The sequence below is a fragment of the Oncorhynchus tshawytscha genome, linkage group LG20 (genome assembly GCF_018296145.1).
Source record: "Oncorhynchus tshawytscha isolate Ot180627B linkage group LG20, Otsh_v2.0, whole genome shotgun sequence".
NCBI classification, from domain to species: Eukaryota; Metazoa; Chordata; class Actinopteri; order Salmoniformes; family Salmonidae; genus Oncorhynchus; species Oncorhynchus tshawytscha.
The window spans coordinates 33717130-33738957 of NC_056448.1; the positions used below are offsets into that span (position 1 = coordinate 33717130).

The 21828-nt window shown below is 39.9% G+C and overlaps 2 protein-coding genes across 3 annotated transcripts; one reads left to right on the forward strand and one right to left on the reverse strand.

Moving 5' to 3' along the window:
• Positions 1-771: 771 nt before the first annotated feature.
• On the reverse strand, positions 772-8900 carry LOC112220167 (transcription factor BTF3). Of its 2 annotated transcripts, none has more exons than XM_024381847.2 (6): positions 8799-8900; positions 3869-3937; positions 3626-3739; positions 3157-3358; positions 2663-2719; positions 772-1104 (listed from the first exon to the last, which is right to left on the reverse strand). In XM_024381847.2, the coding sequence occupies exons 2-6, from the start codon at positions 3935-3937 to the stop codon at positions 1058-1060; spliced, it is 489 nt and encodes a 162-aa protein (XP_024237615.1). In that variant the 5' UTR covers positions 8799-8900; the 3' UTR covers positions 772-1057. The 2 variants fall into 2 exon arrangements, with proteins under 2 accessions (XP_024237615.1, XP_024237614.1); XM_024381846.2 differs by having other exon boundaries at positions 8734-8885.
• A 6047-nt stretch (positions 8901-14947) lies between these two features.
• Positions 14948-16688, forward strand: LOC112220166 (forkhead box protein D1). The gene has a single exon (XM_024381845.2). The coding sequence runs from the start codon at positions 15194-15196 to the stop codon at positions 16211-16213; it is 1020 nt and encodes a 339-aa protein (XP_024237613.1). The 5' UTR covers positions 14948-15193; the 3' UTR covers positions 16214-16688.
• Positions 16689-21828: the final 5140 nt, after the last annotated feature.

Genomic DNA, 21828 nt, shown 5'->3' on the forward strand with positions numbered 1-21828 from the left:
CAGCTGACGCTTGGCATTGTACATGGTGATCTTAGGCTTGTGTGGCAGCTCAGCCATGGAAACCCATTTCATGAAACTCCCAACAAACAGTTATTGTGCTAATTTTGCTTCTATAAGAAATTTGGAATGCTGTAGTGAGTGTTGGAACAGAGAACAGATGATTTTTAGGTGCTTCAGCACACAGCGGTCCCGTTCTGTGAGCTTGTGTTGTCTATCACTTCATGGCTGAGCAGTTGTTGCTCCTAGATGTTTCCACTTCACAGTAACACCACTTATAGTTGACTGGGGCAGCTCTAGCAGGCAGGAATTTGACAAACTGACTTGTTGGAAAGGTGGCATCTTATGACAGTGCCACGTTTAAAGTCACTGAGCTCTTCAATACGGGCTATTCTACTGTCAATGTTTGTCTTTGGATATTGCATAGCTGTCTGCTCAAGTTTATATACCTGTTAGTAACGGGTATGGCTAAAATACCCAAATCCACTCATTTGAAGGTGTGTCCACATCATTTTGTGTCATACTTACCAGCATTAGTCAAGATAGCAGTCACGGTCAACGCTACCCCATGTCAGCTCAAGCATAAATTACCTTTAAAACTTCAGTGTTGTCTGTCCAGTGTGCTGCTCTATAGCATGCTTTACATCAAATCATGGCTTTAGGGTGCAACTAAAAAAGTTAACAGGCAAGATGTATGTTCATTTAAAATATACAACTGATAAGAATCACCTTTGTCCCCTTATTTCATGTAATCAGATAACACAATTCTCTTAGTTGACAATAGCAAAATGTTTATTCCAGATATTATGGTTTCAGCCAGACTGCAAAGAAATAAGGTTCAGTAACATGGAGGAAACTGCTGAAGAGACCTCGAACCCCAGAGAGACAACATACAGTAACTTACATACAATCTCTCACTGACTCTCAAACTGGACACGGCCGGCAGTGCACAAAATAGCATTTGGAGAATCGGGTGGCAAGAAAGAAAAATAACGCCTTGTGCCCACCCCACGGCCTAGTCAAGTCCTGTTGAGACTCTCCTGAAGGTCTGTTGTTTCCTTTAGTTTGCCTCATCCTTGGAAGCCTCGTCAAAATTCTCCACCAGATCTGAAACAACAAGCCAACTTGTCAGTCAGGGAAAGAAACAAGCAGTACTCTTTCCAAACATACATGCCTCCATCAGTCTTTCCAACTGATCTCAGTCCACTTCAGAAAAAATGTGTGTTTTACCTAAAACATGACCCCAGGTATAATTTCTACCCCCCCAATAACCTGATAAATCTGTCGGGTCCATATTTGGCTCAGTGGGGTCGAGGGTTATAATGGAAACAATTCTAAGGTCTGAATATAATTTAAAGTGGGAAACTAAACTCTGTTAATGACATGATGGCATAGACCGTTAACCCCGTGTCACCGGGCTTCAACCGCTCCTCACTCTGAATTAGAGTAATTGTTTGTTACATTTGTGAAAACGTTGGGTTACGAGAAAAGGAGAGCCTTGGGAAAAGCCGTGGGTAACTAATGGCAACCTCATGTGTATGGACCATTTTTCTTTGCAAAGAAAAGCAAACAGTGCTTTCAGAACTCAAACAACAAACATTTCAAACACTAAACCCACCACCACGACTCCAATCACCATCAAGTGTTCAGTCATTGTTAGATCTCTTTAGCATGACCCCCTTCACTTCCTAAAAGTAAGCAAACCTGCCACGGTTCTATTATATGCGGCAAAATACAAGTCACAGACAGGAGAAAGTATAAATTACCACAATGTGAAATAACACTACACGTAGTTGTTGTGGAGACCCAACTCTTATAAGTGTCTAGGACAAAAAGCCATTGTTGACGATACCTACACTATTACTGCACTTCCACCTAAGACTAAAGGCTTCCCAGACAAAACTGTTTGGAAAAATTTGTGCGTATATTATGACAACATTGTGACGTTTTCATTCATTTTGGACTTAGGTGAGGGTTTTTCAGCTGTTTGGGCACACTACATTTTTTTCTGGAGGTAAACCGAAATTGGTAGCTGAAGTCTATGCCCCTTTGTCAGTGATTGGTCAACAGTAGGGCTTCTTCAATAAGTCTCGTCATTCAGCGAGAGACAACTCGTTTTCATGTAAATTTGTTCGAGAAATACTGCACCAAACATCTTAGTTCAGATGTCAAATTCAAGACTAAGATCTCCTTGTCAAAATTGTCCAAAATAATGACCGATTTATTAAGTTATCTTAGATTGATTCAATACTATTTTGAGGCCTTTTAAAAATCGACAAACAGTACCATTGTCGTTTTTTTTCTAATTTTTCAAGCTGGGGTCTTTTCAGGGAGTACGCGAGCACCCTCGTTTGGGCCGCCAGCCGAACTGAAGCATGCTGACGCCTTTACCCCAAACCAGTGTGTCGTCAGTGTTTTATGTTAATGAAAACTCCAGTATAATTGCGTTTCCATCAGGAGTGTGACAAGACTTGTGGTGAGCAGAATCAACAACCTCTGCATCATCAAGACAGTTGCTTTGTGAGAAGGTGTTCCAAGTTCAGTTGGCCATTGTTATGTAAATTACAAATTAAAAGTACCAGTCAGCATTTTGGGTAACACCAGGGATGTAAACTCAATGATCAATCATGACCTTTTAACTTTGAGATGGCTGTTCATGACCCACCTGGAACATCATCATCTTCCTCCTCTATGGGGGCGATTGGTGCTTTTCCATCTCCAGCTGTGAGGAAGAAATAAGAGATGTTACGAACCTGTTGCAGAGCTATGTACAAATGCCTCTGGTCTTCAATTCAAGTTGTATACAATACATGATCATGACCTTTACAAAATAGTCTGTTTAAACAAATGGTATTTCTATTACAATGTCAGTGCCTGCCCAGTGCTCAAAATCAATCCAAGACCCTTCAGCCCTACCTCAAACCCCCCCATCCCAAAACTTTGAGATTGCTACTGTGCATGTTAATCTGTTTCTTTTTATTACCAATCTGTCTGTTTCCTAAGCAAAAAGTGTAACTTTTTTTTTTACTTTACCTACTTTATTTATCTTTTGCAATGAAAACCGACACTGTTTGGGCAGACCCTCCGCCAGTACTCCTGAACCATTAGAACCAGTCCCCCCTCCCCATCTCACTCCCTCCCTCCCACAGCCCCACGTACCCTGTTTGGGCAGAGCCTCAGCCAGTCTCCGGAGGCTAGTCAGACTGTCTGCTCCCAGCTGGTTGAGGATGCTGGGGAGCATCTCTGTCAGCTGCTTGGTCTCGGCGTGGCCAGTGATGGTGAAGGTGTTGGCTGCCAGGGAGGCCTGCACTTTGGGGTTGTTGAAGTGGATCACTGTCCCCTGGTTCGTGAACATGTTCACCTGCGAGGAACAGAGGAGAAACGAGAACGGTAATGTGATGTTACTCGCAGTTATAGACATACAATCTGAAAGACTAGACATCTCCCTTTCTGAAGACTCAAATACAACAGCTAGCTAAAGTGGGCCATGAAATGAACCCTCCTTTGCTCTCAAAGAAATCAGTGGCTTCCAATTTAATTTTCATACCAATTAAAGTACTCCAACATCCATCTAAATAGGGATGGTTAGAGGGAGAGAGGACCAGTCTAACCATGGACCAGATCTTACCTCTTCGATGCCAGAGATGTTGTTGACTCCTAGTTTCTTTAAGGAGAACTGAAGTTTCTTGTCATCTGCAGTTGCAGTTCTGTGCACAACCTTCTTCTTTCTGCGAGCAGTGCCCTGTAAAAGAGAACAGATATATCAGGTACTTGAATCTTTTAACACGTGTGAGACATGAGCTTCATATTGACATATTTTTCTAAACATTCACTCTGAAGAAATAATTGATTGGTGTGAACGGCTTCTTACCTTGCCGCCGATGCGGACTTGTGCCTGAAGTTTGGCAAGTTTTTCTTGATTCATTATTATTTCTTTCATCTGAAATAGACACCGTATGTGTTGAGTTATTATATCACTGTCCTTTTGTTTCTGGTTATGTAACATTACATTTTGAAAAACATTTGCAAACCCTGCCTCACTTAACTCGCTAGGCCTTTATTTTTATATTCATAAATATATATTTATTTATTGGGGGTGCACAATATAATCGGCGAACATATCGGAATCGGCCAACACTAGCTAAAAATGCCAACATCGGTATCGGCCGATGTCTAGTTTAACGCCGATGTGCAAAACCGATGACAAAGCTGACATGCATACCTATATACATGATGTAATGACGCCACTAAAAATGTTGCGCTATACGTGCAACACAGCATTCCTAAACTAGCCCACAATGTCTGCTGTGTGGATCGAACAGACAACAAGTTGAGCAGTCATTTGAAAGAGTAACACATTTTCAGTGAGACAACTCAAAGGCGAAATCCATTAAAGTCAAGATAATAGAATTCATTGCCCTTGACAATCAACCGTCGTGGGTGATGTTGGCTTTCGCCGACTGGTTGAGCACCGGTATATACTACCAGATGCGCTATTGTTCAGGTGTTGCCCTACCGGAGTTGCACAGTAATAGCGTCACTGCATACATACTATGGAACACCATTCTGGTCTTTGCGTGTCAAAAAAGATACAGTAGCACTGTCAAAGCTGTACAAAAAGTCTGCAAACAAGCAAACACCAGCCATGAACGATGTATTTACAATAGCGCATTGGTAATGAAGCATTTTTTTCCCGACCACAACTTCTGGGGTAGCTAGCTTTAGCTGGCTACCTAGCTAGCACCAATACAACCAGCCTAAAAACAATGACCAGTAGAAACTGCAGTCATTTTCATTATTCTTGGCAATGATTTAGTATTCTTTGTGAGTAAGTATTAGCTAGGTTGCCACTTGTTGTTCGCCTATTGAAATTGAACTTCAGTTCATGAAAATAAATAGCTAGCCAGCTACTTAACCCCGTTGTCCAAAGCTAACTTTATAAGCAGCCAGCTAGCTTCATCTGGCTAATGAAGCTCAACCGGACCGGGTTATGTGTTGTGAAGCTAGCCACAACAAGGATTAGGCACAATAGTAGATTTTGCAGTTTGCCTTCAAAATAAAAGTATGTCATTGACAGAGATGCAAATGAATACAAATAGTATAATTATGCCATGCTTTTATTTTGAAGGTTAACCGCAAAGTCCACTAATGTGGCTAATCCTTATTGTGGTTAGCTTCACATAGATGGGTCCGACTATTAAAGAACTCTTTCATAAATTTGGGTTACTTTAGATGATGACGCCTAGCTATAGAGTTAGCTAGCTAACTATAGCTACTGAAACCGATGTCGTTTTGCTATGTTTTTGGGGAAGGACATTGTTTGCATCCATGAGCTAGCTAGCTTTTTTTTAATGACCAACACTGTAGGTGCGTGAGACAACTTTACCAGCATCATAACGTACGTATCGACGAATCGTTGTGACATATGAAATACGAGTGATAGTTATTACACATTGATTACACTATGTAAAAAAAAAATATGAAAGCGTAAAATGATTGTGACATGCAGTCATATTCAGTTCATGATTGGTCAAATAGTGTTATTTGACACTTCAAATAGTGTTATTTGACACTTCAAATAGTGTTATTTGACACTTCAAATAGTGTTATTTGACACTTCAAATAGTGTTATTTGACACTTCAAATAGTGTTATTTGACACTTCAAATAGTGTTATTTGACACTTCAAATAGTGTTATTTGACACTTCAAATAGTGTTATTTGACACTTCAAATAGTGTTAAATAGTATATTTTTTGACACGCAAAGACAAACTGCATTCCATAGCAAAGACCCAAAAGGCGTTCCATTGAAATGCTGGTTTAGAATGAAACGACTGAATAAATTAATGAAACAGCACAACAAGTAAGTGAAATAAATAGGTTTTGATTATGTTTTACTGGTAATGGGGACATACGTAAATGCCTGCAAAATAACTTTTTGGTCAGTGTGGTGTGTGTGTGTGTAACCTTTATTTACCTAGGCAGTTAAGAACAAATTCTTATTTACAGTGACGGCCGACCCCAGCCAAACCGGCGCCCTATGGGACTCCCAATCACGGCTGGATGTGATACAGCCTGGATTCGAACCAGCGACTGTAGTATCGCCTCTTACACTGAGATGTAGTCACACCTCTTGCACTGAGATGCAGTGCCTCAGACCACTGCGTCCATGTGACTATTTAACTTTAGTAGAATGCTTAAAAGGCCACTAAAATTTTAAATATCAGTTATCGGTATGCCTTTTTTTGCAAAAAAAATATCAGCCAAACTTTTTATATTGGTGCATCACTAATATTAGCTAGCTACAAACATCACACATAAGTACATGTAGCCTGGCTATCTTAATTGTGTCCTAAAATACAAGTTGAAGGCACACGCTCTGGTTTCCGAGCTGGTCACGGGTGCACCTCAGCCACGCTGCTCAAGGTACTAAACGATATCATAACCGCCATCGATAAAAGACAGTACTGTGCAGGCCTCCAAACAAGCTTCAATGCCATACAACACTCCTTCCGTGGCCTCCAACTGCTCTTAAACGCTAGTAAAACCAAATGCATGCTTTTCAACCGTTCGCTGCCTGCACCCGCACGCCCGACTAGCATCACCACCCTGGATGGTTCCGACCTAGAATATGTGGACATCTATAAGTACCTAGGTGTCTGGCTAGACTGTAAACTCTCCTTCCAGACTCATATCAAACATCTCCAATCTAAAATCAAATCTAGAGTCGGCTTTCTATTCCACAACAAAGCCTCCTTCACTCACGCCGCCAAACTTACCCTAGTAAAACTGACTATCCTACCAATCCTCGACTTCGGCGATGTCATCTACAAAATGGCTTCCAATACTCTACTCAGCAAACTGGATGCAGTTTATCACAGTGCCATCCGTTTTGTTACTAAAGCGCCTTATACCACCCACCACTGCGACCTGTATGCTCTAGTCGGCTGGCCCCCGCTACATATTCGTCGCCAGACCCACTGGCTACAGGTCATCTACAAGTCCATGCTAGGTAAAGCTCCGCCTTATCTCAGTTCACTGGTCACGATGGCAACACCCACCCGTAGCACGCGCTCCAGCAGGTGTATCTCACTGATCATCCCTAAAGCCAACACCTCATTTGGCCGCCTTTCGTTCCAGTTCTCTGCTGCCTGTGACTGGAATGAATTGCAAAAATCGCTGTAGTTGGAGACTTTTATCTCCCTCACCAACTTCAAACATCTGCTATCTGAGCAGCTAACCGATCGCTGCAGCTGTACATAGTCTATCGGTAAATAGCCCATCCAATTTTACCTACCTCTTCCCCATACTGTTTATATTTATTTACTTTTCTGCTCTTTTGCACACCAATATCTCTACCTGTACATGACTATCTGATCATTTATCACTCCAGTGTTAATCTGCAAAATTGTAATTATTTGCCTACCTCCTCATGCCTTTTGCACACAATGTATATAGACTCTTTTTTTCTACTGTGTTATTGACTTGTTAATCGTTTACTCCATGTGTAACTCTGTGTTGTCTGTTCACACTGCTATGCTTTATCTTGGCCAGGTCGCAGTTGCAAATGAGAACTTGTTCTCAACTAGCCTACCTGGTTAAATAAAGGTGAAATAAAATAAAAGTATTCTGTTCATATTCTAAATTAGCAAATACCCCAAAACCAGCAAATCAAGATTATGGTTGGAAGTTAAGGCAAAGCTGCAGAATGTCTTCTAAACTGCCTGTTGAGCAGTACAGTATCATATTTTTTTTATTTGACCTTTATTTAACTAGGCAAGTCAGTTAAGAACAAATTCTTATTTTCAATGACGGCCTAGGAACAGTGCCTGTTCAGGGGCAGAACGACAGATTTGTACCTGGTCAGCTCGGGGGTTTTGAACTTGAAACCTTCCGGTTACTAGTCCAACGCTCTAACCACTAGGCTACCCTGACGCCTTTACTAGCAGCTGCCATTAACTAGTTAATAACGTTAGCTAGATAATTACAGTAGAAGTAGAATGTGGAAAAAGTTAGACGCTTTCCTACAGACACAGACCTGCAAACAAAACAAACGATTCGAGGTTTCTCAGTAAGTTAATGACAGACGGCTTACAAATTAAGTAACTGTACCTAATATTACCTAGTTGTTTGTCTGCTGGACTGAGACTATCAACCAAATTACCAGTAACGTTAGTTAGCAAGTTCGGGCGGCAGGTAGCCTAGTGGTTAGTGTTGGACTAGTAACCGAAAGGTTGCAAGATTGAATCGCCGAGCTGACAGGGTAAAAAAAATATGTCGTTCTGAACAAGGCAGTTAACTGTTCCTAGGCCGTCATTGAAAATAAGAATTTGTTAACTGACTTGCCTAGATAAATAAAAGTAAATACAAAAAAAATACAAATGTCTGTCCGGATATGGGTGCTAGCCAGCTGGTTCGCAAACTAGCTACCTACACTAGTTAAGAGCGGAATATGGCGAGAAAATTGAAAACCTTGACCATCGACACGCCTGCTAAATATCTACAAGCATTTGAGAGATTGGCGATTACCACTGATAAATATAAGCCAGATAGTAAACGATTTAGGTAACGGGCCTTGTGCCGCTGCTGGCTAGATACCAGGCTAACAGGTTAGCCAACGCTAGAAAGGGGCCTGTGAGTTGGACTCAACCTCTCAAGTCTACACTTATTTACGAAGTCCCCGTGAGTTCAAACTCCAAGATTTTCACCGGTCTGATAACCAAGGATATTGTTTACCTTGTGTCGTTGAAGAATGGCAGAAACAGTGCAGGAAAGAAGGTATTTTAGAGCTCCTAACTGACCTGCACACTAGCAGCGCGCACACGCGGGGAGCAAGATGGAAGCGAAAGAGGCTGGAGGAAGTGACGTGCGGGCAGAGGTGCAACCGCGAGAAGGGCCGATGGGCCAGTAGAAATGGCCCTATCTCTAACTAAAAGACCAAGGGAGTGCCCTGTCCTGCCCTCACAAATATAAAACTTATTTCAGTGAAATGACATTATTAATTTTACTAGATTGAATAGCAAGCCTTAATATATATATGAATCGATTGTAATATATATGAATAGATTGTAGTTACTCATCAGTGAAAGAGTAGAATAGAACTGTAGCTAACTATTCTCCGGTGTTGGCCGTCATTGTAAATACGAATTTGTTCTTAACTGACTTGCCTAGTTAAATAAAGGTTCAATTCTGTTGAGTAGCCCTAGCCCTACCTTTCACTTGTTCATCTTAGTTATGTTTTAGAAGGAATGTCTATGGTGTGATCAGCTACACACAACACCCTGCATTCTCAGTCATATTGTAAGATTGGCCTTCTCATTCTGTGGCTGAGAACAAAGTGGAAAGTGCCACCATAGCCCAGACCAAGCCTAGCCTACACGTGGAATTAAATTATATTTTTTATTCAGCCTAAAGCTTTGATCCCATATCTAAAGCCTGTCACAATGCAATTGCAGTAGGGCTATATGTACTCACACTGGTATACAACTGGTGTACCTGTTAATAGAATTTTCAAAGATTTTCAAGAAATGTCCAGTACAATACAAAACTCCCATGGTAATGTGAACACAAAAATGTAGCTCTCAACCTTTGCCTATAGCATTTCATAGTCACCAATACATTACCAGATTGAAGTTAGCCATGTTCATTTTGTCCCAACAGACACAATCTCAAGTATTTGTTAAGTTACCTATTTATGAATTCTGATTATTTACAGGGATACACAACATCCGGAAATATATGTACAGTGCCTTTAGAAAGTATTCATACCCCTTGATTTATTCAACATTTTGTTGTGCTACAGCCTGAATTCAAAATTGATTAAATATATTTTCTTCTCGCCCATCTACACACAATACCCCATAATGACATGTGAAAACAAATGTATTGAAAATGCAATACAGAAAGTATTCACACCTCTGTTAGAATCCCATTTGGCAGCCATTACAGCTGTGAGTCTTTCTAGTCTCTAAGAGCCTGGATTGTACAATATTTGCACATTATTCTTTTAAAAATTCTTCAAGCTCTGTCAAGTTGGTTGTTGGCCATTACTAGAAAGCCATTTCAAGTCTTACCGTAGATTTTCAAGCCAATTTAAGTCAAAACTGTAACTAGGCAACTCAGGAATATTTAATGTCATCTTGGTGAGCATATTATATATATTTGGCCTTGTGTTTTAGGTTATTGTCCTGCTGATTTCTCTACCAGTGTCTGTTGGAAAGCAGACTGAACAAGGTTTTCCTTTAGGATTTTGCCTTTGTTTAGCTCTATTCCATTTCTTTATATCCTAAAAAACTCCCTAGTCCTTGCCGATGACAAGCACACCTATAACATGATGCAGCCACCACCATACTTGAAAATATGAAGAGTGGTACTCAGTAATGTATTGTGTTGGATTTGCCCCAAACATAACACTTTGTATTCAGGACATAAAGTTTGTTTCTTTGCCACATTTTTTTGCAGTCTTACTTTAGTACATTATTGCAAACAGGATGCATGTTTTTGAATATGTTTTATTGTGTACAGGCTTTTTTCTCTTCACTCTGTCATTTATGTTAGTATTGTGGAGTAACTACAATGTTGTTGATCATCCATTTTCTCCTATCAAAACCATTAAACTCTGTAACTGTTTTGAAGTCACCACTGACATCATGGTGAAATCCCTAAGCGGTTTCCTTCCTCTCCTGGAACTGAGTTAGGATGGACGCCTGTATATTTGTAGTGACTGGGTGTATTGATACACCATCCAAAGTGTAAATAATGACTTCACCATGCTCAAAGGGATTTTTACCCATCTACCAATAGGTGCCCTTCTTTCCAAGGCATTGGAAAACCTCCCTGGTCTTTCTGGTTGAATTCACTGCTCGGCTGAGGGACCTTACAGATAATTGCATGTGTGGGGTACAGAGATGAGGTAGTCATTCAAAAATCATGTTAAACACTATTATTGCACACAGTTATATGAGTCCATATAACTTATTATGTGACTTGTTAAGCACATTGTTACTCCTAAACTTACCTAGGCTTGCCATAACATAGGGGTTGGATACTTATTGACTCAAGAAGTTTTCAGTTTTAGATGTTTTATTCATTGTAGACATTTCTTAAAACATAATTCCACTTTGACATTATGGGGTTTTGTGTGTAGGCCAATGACACAAAATCTCACAAAATGTGGAAAAAGACAAGTGGTGTGAATACCTTCTGAAGGCACTATAGATATCTTTATTATAAATAATACTATAGCACCCTTGACAGTGTGATGCTGAAGTGTTAAAAATGTCTCAACTTCAACGTGCCCCATTCTCCCCTACACTCTCTCCCTCTCTCTCTCTCACACACACACACACACGACACATGACACATCATGCCTGATCACGGACTTGTACCCGCACACACGCACAGGTATTGTCTTGCCTTTTATGCATGCGATGCATATTAATCACATGCTACCAAGTCCCCAGAGAGAGACTGACTCTTTTGGTGACATTTATAGGATTTGTCAGCGCGAGAAGCTGGGATTGCGTTCAGCAGTAAGTGCTTTCTTGGTACCCCGTGGCACTGAATCACCATCCGATCGTAGAGAGGAATTTATAAACACTTTGGAAGTGGTTTACCACAAATGCGAACCCTGCTTTAAAGACGGACTCCAGCGTCAGTTCACGAATTAATTTAACTATAGCCCAAAACATGCCTATACTACTAACTAACTCAAAGAAATAATTTCGAATGAGGATTTATAGAACACCTGATGCAAAAAGGCTAAATGTTTTTCCCACAGCCAATGTAGGTGACAATCGTGACATATCAGCCCATAAATCTATACATCAAAACCCATTTTATTCATCTTCAAAAAGCGTCAGTGTCGAGCACAAAAATAATTCATTAAAATAGATGATTATAGTTATTATCAACTTTCACCTATCATTAACTTTTAATATCGCTAACCAGGCCACAGTCTATCAAATCTATTGAATCAATTTGTGATTATTATTCGGTTTACGTGACTGGTCATTTAATCTCAAAGTGACTGGTCATTTGGTCTCCGGGTCTTTCCGTAGCCCTCTCCAAGACTAGGTTATTTTATGTCTAAAATAGTATTTCAAAAAAGGCATAGGCCTATTAAACGAATTAAGTTCAACCAGGCTTTGTTTTCAAAAATAGCAATTAATTTGCCATGCACGGTCAGCATCACCCGGGATTCTTTAATAGCCAAGTATTTTCTTACAGAAATAAAACATGTAATATTCAATTCACTTAGGTTTACCTTACTCTTTTACTACCTTAACATTATAACATCATATACATTATATATACATTATATATATATCTAATGTAGTGCATGTGGAAATAAGTAGGCCTACTTGTGGTCACTTTTATTTATTTTTCCCTGAATGATTGTACAATAAAGACTTCATAATGTCCGTCATAGTCAAAGGGCCAATAGCTATTAACAGCGCATACATTTGCCATTTACTGCACTAGCACAATAAACTAATAAACAAACACTGATAACCAGTGTCACATGCGTGACTTTGGCTCCAAATAATTCAAACAGGTTTTTACGCACGACTTTTTTACGCACGAAATAACTATTCTATACCAATGGTGTGTTAATTCTGAAGAGTTTAATCAAAAGACCATTAGTTCGATAGTCATTAAAAATATTTTTATGACCTGTCTGAGAGAGATGTGTATTTGAGAGAATTCTAGATCTCATGGTCCGTTGGCGAGGTGTAGGCTTGAGGCAATTGTCAGCCAATTGATAATTTGTGAGAGTGAAAGGGCTTGCATGTAACTGATAAACTGTTACTGTAATATAAATAGTATGCAGATTTAATTCAAAAGAACGAAAGGGAAAACAAAAGTGCTGTCATTGTCAAACATTTGACAGCTGAAGTTGTCAAAGTAGACATCGTGTTGAGAGTGTGGACAATTTCTCCGCTAGATGGTGCTGCATGGTCCAACATAAACGCTACAGTAGAGTTGTTAGGCCAGAGAAAAATAAACATAAGTCATCACACAACTCTGAATCAACCATGGGTTAGCTATTATATGGTCATCATCAAGCACCAGACATTTTCTTATTGACATAAAGATCACCTAAACCCATTCATCCTCATCTCTACAATACAGCAGATGGATTTAATCGTTCTATATAGGCTCTATTGTTGTAGTCTAGGCTACTTTTGTAGTCTATAGGTTTTCTGAACTTACTAACATAACTAATTGGGGGACATAGGAGACATTGTGATAACAACAGTAATAAATAATCTATTTGGATGCGAATATAGTTTTATCTATAGGCCTACTTTATTGTTGCAAACAGTCACGTTCTTTATCAACGAATGGTGATGTTTGATAGGTTTTCAGCGCTTTTAAAACGTATTTTATTTCATGAAAAGTTTTATTTCCTACCGATTTGTTGTTTCATGCACCCAACATTGGTATATGAGAGATATGATCAAGTGTCACTCACTCCAAGCTGAGGTCAAGAGATGTTTTACATCTAGTTTTGTGCAAAATATGCATGATTTAGCCTATACATGACTGACATCCATAATGTTTGATTTTAGTGCACTAACAAAGCGAGTCTCAGTTTAAATTGTAAGTGTCAGATTTTGAACCAAAATGTGACACTTAAAAATGTTGATTCTTCACAGTCGACCAACTTCATGACAGTAACTGTCTCCTAGGTGTTAAAAGTGGTTCTGTAGAATGAAATATAGAACCATAGCCTTTAATTAAAATTTGATTGGTGAGAAGGAAAATATTAGCAGTCATACGGTGTAGCTTCTCGTGCGTACTTCTCGTGCAAAGGCAATGAAATGGAAAATCACAACCGGGTAGTTGTTTTGAAACATAATTTCAGATAATGAAAAGTTCCGTTTTACAATATAGTTATAGGCCTACATTTCATACTCTTTATATATTTCAAATGAATTACTTAATTGAAAAGCATCCTATAGGCCTATGTTGGTGTAGTTTTAAAGTAGGCTTCTATGAATAAGGAATAGGAAAGGTTGCTGTGCGTTAAGCTATTACGCACGTGTAGACCTACAGAAATGTCTGCACACTCTTTTGTGGGAGTCGTATCACGTAAGGATGCTTTAGCCTGCACTGTTACATGGATACAATTATAATATTGTACACTAGATAACAGGATCCAGATAACCCAAATAAAAAAGGTTATACTGTATGCGTAAATATCACAATCATTTATCAAAAATCATATCAACTCATCAAAACAGCAGATTTATTTGATGTTTTCCCCCTTTATTTAAAAAACATCAATCAGAGCTATAAAGTCAGTGCATGGCAGAGGCCCTTATTTCTCGAGCTGCTCGCATGCTCTGCGTGACCCGTGACTGATGCGAGTTAACAGCTGACTCTTTTCTATTACAAATGGCTCGCGGATAATCTAGATAACTACTGGATCACGCAAACTATGAAACGTGGAGAGTGGGTCATGAAACTCAGACTGTACATTTTTTAAATTTATTTTATGAATCGTGAATTATCTGAACTATTACATTGTTTCTTAAAATCCATAACTTTATAAATACGTATCATTTATGTCAATTATTTAAAACATAACAATCCACTATCATGTTACAGCTTTATATGACATTAGATGATAATCTATAAGGGATAGTCCTACCAGCATGGGCTTTGTTCTGCATGCAGCCTTCTTCTATCTTCTATGTTCATTGATATAGGCCTATTTTTTTGCCAAGCATTTAGCTGAAATGAAAGGTTTAGATTAATCATATTTGTATACCAAGATGACCACCAAAAAGAGAACCAAACTTTTTTTAAATCGTCCACAGTTACACAATTGTTGCTATTTTTTTTTAATCTCTTCATTTGCCTTGGTGACGTTCCTTCGACATGTGATCAGAGCTCTGGTATAAAGCGCGAGGGAAGATCCGCCCTCTTTAGGATTCAGGTTTGGCCTTTTTCAGGTCTTTCCACAGGCTAGTATCCGGATGCGCGATATTGAACAACGAAAAAAGCCCTAAAACATATGGTAGTGGCTGGGAAAAAGGGACATCTATTACCGCCGGCGTGCTCCTCTAATTCCATCATATGAGTTGTCTTGGAAGAGGGCAGAGTAGCACCGGCAGTATATCCTCTTCCTATCCGCCGTAGCTTCTGGGAGCGCACAGTGCAGCCTCTACACAGCTAGCGGTGAGCCATGACTCTGAGCTCCGAGATGTCGGATGCCTCCATCCTTTCGGAAGAGACAGACATCGACGTGGTCGGCGAGGGGGAGGATGGGGACAGCCAAACGCGCTCTTACGTAGACGAGGTGGCGCAGATGCACGATGACCTGCTGTCTGGCTCCCCGCCATGCCTGGACAGCTCCTCGTCCCGGGATCCTTACAAACCAGCCAGTAAGAACACCCTGGTGAAGCCCCCTTACTCCTATATCGCCTTGATCACTATGTCAATTCTTCAGAGCCCCAAGAAGCGGCTCACCCTCAGCGAAATTTGCGATTTCATCAGCAACCGTTTCCCGTACTACCGGGAAAAGTTCCCGGCGTGGCAGAACTCGATCCGACACAACTTGTCCCTGAATGACTGTTTCGTCAAGATACCGAGGGAACCGGGGAACCCCGGGAAGGGAAACTACTGGACCCTAGACCCGGAGTCCGCCGATATGTTCGATAACGGCAGCTTTCTGAGACGACGGAAACGCTTTAAACGGCAGCAGCAGCAGGACTTTCTGCGGGAGCACAACAGTTTTATCCCCGCCGCTGCGTACGGCTATGGACCTTACGGCTGCGGCTACGGTATCCAGCTGCAGTCCTATCACACACACTCTGCGATTTTCGCGTTTCAGCAGCAACAGTCCAGGCATTCACACACGGGGACCATTATTCCGGCACCGTCCTTAATGCCAACCTCCACTGACTTGGCCAGGAGCCGGTTCTATCCCCAGCTCAGCCCCAGCCTGGCTTCACCCATACAGACTGCAGCCAAGTCCAGCTCGCCTGTCCAGCGCTCTCCCTTCTCCATTGAGAGTATCATTGGTGGGTCGCTGAGCCCTGCGCACTCTCAATGTGCCTCGCGGACTTCTCCTCTTGTTCCAATGTTATCGTCCTCCCTCGCGCCACAGTCGCCCAACCAGTCGCAGAGCGTGCACCCAGGAACTGTTTTACACACGGTCGAGAACTTTCCCAACAGAATTGTGAACGGTACTAGTGGCTGTTAATTTCTATAAACTAACTTCAAAGTTTTCAAGAAATATGAACAAAAACGTCCCTCTTTGAAGGTAGGATTATTTTCGTATGTTTTTGTTGTTGTTGGGGTAACACGCAACTTAATGATGGATATTAACACTAGGGCTTATTCATGCCTATACATGCTGTAAAAAAATATATTATATTTATGTTAATAACATTTGAGTGTCAATCTAATTTTCTCTCCACGAAATGTTTCGTAGTTTATGAAGTGATGCGTTTAAGTCACTGTCTATGGCGTCTCAGGATCGACTTAAAGAAACAGCTTAGAAATGATCACGTCTAAACAATGTATATTGTGTCACACACACCAATGTTTTTGTAGTTTGGCAAATTGAAACATTTTTACTGTTTTGATTTGTGCTTTGTATTGAAAAGACACAAAGATGAAAGTAATTCATTTATATGCAGTGTGTGCTTATTTCAGTAATAAAACATTGTACATTCTTTGGCAAGTATTGTATAATTTTTTACACGGTTTGTTTTTCAACAAGAATAAATATTGTTTTACAAAAAAAACTCTTTGCCTGGAAAGTAACTTATTAATAAGTAAGTAATAATCTCAGTCTAGAAATTAGCCTAATGTAGGCCCACACTTGACCACGTGCATGAAGTAGCCTATAGTGTTGTTTAATGATTTTGAAAGACCTATCCTTTTCATTTTTGTTAAGAAATATATTTCCAAAAAGTAATAGACAATGTAGGCTATAACCTATTGAGTGGGTACATAATAATAATAACAATAATATCAATATGGCCCTTATAATAATAAACTAACACTACAACTACTAGTCCGCAGCTGCTGTTAATAAATAAATAAATACAATAATAATAACAATGCATCTAAATTGCTGTTACAATGACTCATGGACATTTTTTATTATATAAATAATAATGAACTTTCAGTGTTAAATGACCAAAACTGGCACCATTACTTTCAACAGGCCAAGGGGTGCAAGACAAACTTCATATTCGCTACCTATAGACCTTTAAGAAACTTTGCGTGCGTGTGTGGGAATGCGTGAGTGTGACTTTAAGAACATGTAGGCCTACAACTCTATACCATTAACATTCTGAATAAATATTTTATTCAGGCTTTTCAACATGTATATTTACACACACAAACAGCCACAATTTAGTCCTCGTGTGTGTGTGTGTGTGTGTGGCCTAGTTGTGTCTGAATGTAATTACATTTTCCATGCACGGGATGGATGACAAACCTTGGACCTACAGGTCCATTTGCCCTCTCCCACATGTATCCTTGTAATTACGCTTGGTGGACAGGCCGGTGTCACTGGGGTGACAGAGATTGTATTTTGCTACCTTCAGGACCGACGGTGATTATCACGCGGGTGATTCGAGGCAGCTGGCTCGGGCTCTTGAGAAAACACTGCTCCTCGACCAATTCCTTATCTCCTCATACTTGTCACAGTTGCCACGAGAGAGAGAGATGTATTGGTCAGCGAGGCCATACTCCTTAACATCCATAGCCCAGAGCAGTAGAATACAGACATGCGCCGTGGCGAGGGTTGTTGCAAGGAAAGTAAGACGATTTGATGCGCATTAGGAAACATATGGCTATGTGAATAAAAAAAAGAATAGCCTATATATTAAAACGCGCGTCAGGAGCATAACGTAATTATCATGCAATTATGCATCATTATATATTAGTATACATATAGCCCACATGTAATTAGTAGAAGCCATAACATTAGATCTATCCGCCACTGTCCTCAATGATGAGCCTATGGATAAAAATAGGATCATGAAGTGTATAGGCTTTGGCTATATGATGTTATTTTGGATGATGCCTAAACAATAGACCTGCATCTCTTTACTAAATATACCATTCCACATTCAAAGCAGGTGTTTGTAAGAAAAGGCTGGAAAGTTGATTTTCAGAAGGCCTCATCCTCACAACATCAAGGCTGTGGCGTGATGCGTGGGCCACAAGCCAAGAGAAAGACCCCCACTCTCTCCGAGGGAAGGACCACTGTTTGGCGTGTGTTATCCATCCGTGACTACAAATGCGCATCCCCGTCGCCCGGCCGCGTGTTAATGGCGCCACTGCGTGCTTCCCAGTTGCAGAGGAAATGCGTGTAGCAATAGCTAGATCCACTCAGCGCCGTGCGCCGCTCAGAAACAGTTCACTAGGCCACCGGAGGACAGCAGCATGCGTGATGATGTAACACGCAAGCCAGGCAGCCAGAGCAGAGCGAGAGTCCCTGGCTGTGCCATGGCCCTACACTCACACCACGCCGGGTCGCAACCTGCTTATTGGAGACTGAGGTCACATATTTGTTCGTGCTAATTGATAAATATACCTCGTAGAAAAGGGTCAAGCAGGAGCGAGACATGACTAAAGACGACTTTTAGCAATTCACAGGCAATAGGTGTATGCAGGGAGCCGCCCGTAGCTGACAGATTGAGAGATGACATAAATGTAGTCTATTGGCTTTATGGATATCCAAATATGGATATGTAATGCCATACAAACTCGGAGTGCTGAAATCTAGGAAATGTACCATATAGGCCTGCAAAAATGTGAATATTTTCAACACGCAGGCCACATGCAATCCTACGATGTTATTAACAATTAATCTAGTTTGAAATAACCTAATAATTTGTAAATGTTGAATGTTTTCATCACACACACACACACACACACGCACACATGCACACTATAGGCCCATGCACAGAAAAATATGTTGTCTTTCTTGTAAATCTATATAAAATATAAGGCCTATTGCTACATAAACTGCCCTCATAATGTAATTTGTATTAGTAGCCTTTAATCCGTGTATGTTTATGTTTACTTTTATAAATATGGGCTACTCAAATGCACAAATATAAATGTATTAGATTTCAGAAAATATGTAACTTTTTGTTGGATCTTTTATGATTGGAGAAACAGGATTGTATGATTAAAATCATTTGTGTGGTAGGCCTACAAGTTCTGAAATAAGAGAGAAACGGCCTGACCAGCTTACTCTTCACCATCGCTGGATTGTAATGAAGTGAGACTAAAATGGTTTGGTTATGAGTGTGACTGAACGACAGTAGTAACTAGACTAGAATAGAATAGAATAGAATAGAATAGAATAGAATAGAAAATAAAATGATAGAAAGCGAAAAACACGATACGTCTGAGAAAATAATCTTCACGCAATGACACTACAGAATATTAGACACATTTAAAGCAAATCAATTCAACAGTGTAAGATGGTGTACAACATTCAAAAAGCCGCATAGGACAATAAAATGCACACATTTATAAATGAATGGATACATATTTATTCATATTGAATCCGTTGGAATATAATCTACATTCTTTCCTAAAAATTTATTTTTTTGCGACTGGCATTCCATTGGTCTTGTAAGGCCTAGCTTCTGCAGTGTTCCCATAGAATTAGAAATTAGAATACGTCATTTATTAGGATCTCTATGAGTGTTCCAATGTCAATCTATGTAACCAAATTAAACCATTTTCAAAAGTTGTGTGTCATGCAATAGGCTATTTATCTTTCTAGCAAACCTAATATGGAAGAGCAGTCTGCCCACGACAGGGTGAATTACAGGCTACCCACAAAAAATAAGATCAAATAAATGTTTTTAACGAACACAAACAAGTTCCCTTCATAATACCATAGAGGCGTGAGGCGTACAAATAAATAATTTGATGGTCTGCATGCGCATGGAAACCCACTAGCCTACCTTTTTCTTTATCCGCCAGAGTGATTTGAACAAATACGTGTTCAATTTGATTGACTCACACGTTCTCCCTTTTTCCCGTTAAAAAAAGAAAATGCGTTAATTTTTTTAAATTAATCTCTTTTTACAGTTGTCACAAAGTTCTTTACAGATACCAAGCCTAACATTAGTAACTTGCTAAATTGATATTAATAACATGTTACCAACAGTTAAAATGTCTTCATACCGAAGGTCTGCATGATCTTCATAACTTGCTTTGTTTCTGGTAGTGATATGGGAGAGCAGTTTGGGGGCTTTGTTAGGTTTGGCATATATGTCTATAGCCTGGTTGTTCTGTGTTGTTATTAGCCTACACCGCAGCACGGCATATCAGATCACAAAATTGTTATTAATAGCCATGTTTCGACAATCCCTTGTTGGCTTTATTATGTATTTGACCCTTTCTTGAAAGTTTAGCCTAACAGGCCCTAAACCTGCATTCACTTAGAAAAAGTGTAACCTTTGACCCATTATATTCTCACCCCAATTTATATTGGATGTTGATTGGATAAGCTGTAGCCTATTCGAGATGTTAACCAAAATAAAAGTAGCCTAACTTGATAACTGATCACTAGGACTCAACGGACTTCATATTAAATAATTTGGCCAGTTTGATTTGCAATTTTTCAAATTAAATAAATAAAGACAATTTTATGAAATAGTACCACATCGATATAAATCCAAACCGATGGTTCAACTTCGAGTTGAATAACCCAAAGGCTATTGAATAATAGACTGCTATAGGCTACTATCTATATTTGACAAATGTGTGAGTGTGTTCGATGACGGAAGTCCTCAAATTTTGCCTATACAATAAAAGAAGGAAAAGTTATAGTTATATGTGACTGTGCGGTTAACACGCGATTTTTAGCAAATTTCACGGATCATGTGGGCATCAGTCTCATTGAGAGCGTGACTGCAGTTAGCAGTTTATCCTTGGCGGGTCACACAGGTCACGAAAAACGGGGCTAAAACCAAAACACTCAGCTCACAAAGCAACCTGAAGGCGCCGATAAGCCAACTTAGACTAGAGAAGGAGCAGAATTATAGCCTATTTCGAGAGTTTTTGCTAACATTAGATCCAAGCGAATTCAGGAATAAAGGCATTTATTCAAAGTTGTTATTTTAGTCACTTAAATATTGCTGTAAGATAGGTTGCCTAAACCTCAATTTAGCCAGTGCCTCGAAAACAAAAGTTAGGCATTATGGTTTAATGCTGTGCAGCTGAAAATACAACAAATATGTTTACAAAGACACATGATTGATGAACAACCAGTAGGTCTAGCCGCCTAGACAAAGGAAAGAATTAAGAATTTCTAAAATTAAATCCACCTTACTGACTCAGTGTGGGACAAAGTTTTGTGCTGGAGCTCAGTGGACTACATGGGGAGTGAATCCACACAGTACTCTGGTCTTACTATTGCGTGAGAAGTCAACCTATATCTTTCAGATGAGAAGAGTGATACACAATACTAGAATGGGTGGTAGAGCTAGCTTTGTGGAACATTTAGGGCCTAGGGGCACACCTTCAGATCCTCAGACAGTCTCTTTGCACCATCACCACCATCACAGACAACACTCTCAACAACTTTCAATTCAACAGGACTGAGAAAAAGCTATGTTTTTTTTTGTATAGTCAAAGGGTGTACTTAGCTCATGATCTTTCAGTTTAATGTTTAGGATTATAGTTCCAAAATCATCCTTGTGTGTACGGATAGAACATTTATTTTAATATAATATATGCCAATTAGCAGACACTTTTATCCAAAGCAACGTAGTCATATGTGAATACATTTCATGAATGAGTGGCAGTGGGAATCGAACCGACAACCCAGGC

What these genes read in the sequence shown, in the direction of transcription:
- LOC112220167 (XM_024381847.2), bottom strand. Translation starts at nt 3,937, where the DNA reads ATGAAAGAAATAATAATGAATCAAGAAAAACTTGCCAAACTTCAGGCA. An exon ending in ACATCTCTGGCATCGAAGAG is followed by an intron (nt 3,359 to 3,625) that starts GTAAGATCTGGT and finishes TGTTCCTCGCAG; the next exon opens with GTGAACATGTTCACGAACCA. An exon ending in GGAAGATGATGATGTTCCAG is followed by an intron (nt 1,105 to 2,662) that starts GTGGGTCATGAA and finishes TTGTTGTTTCAG; the next exon opens with ATCTGGTGGAGAATTTTGAC.
- LOC112220166 (XM_024381845.2), top strand. Translation starts at nt 15,194, where the DNA reads ATGACTCTGAGCTCCGAGATGTCGGATGCCTCCATCCTTTCGGAAGAG.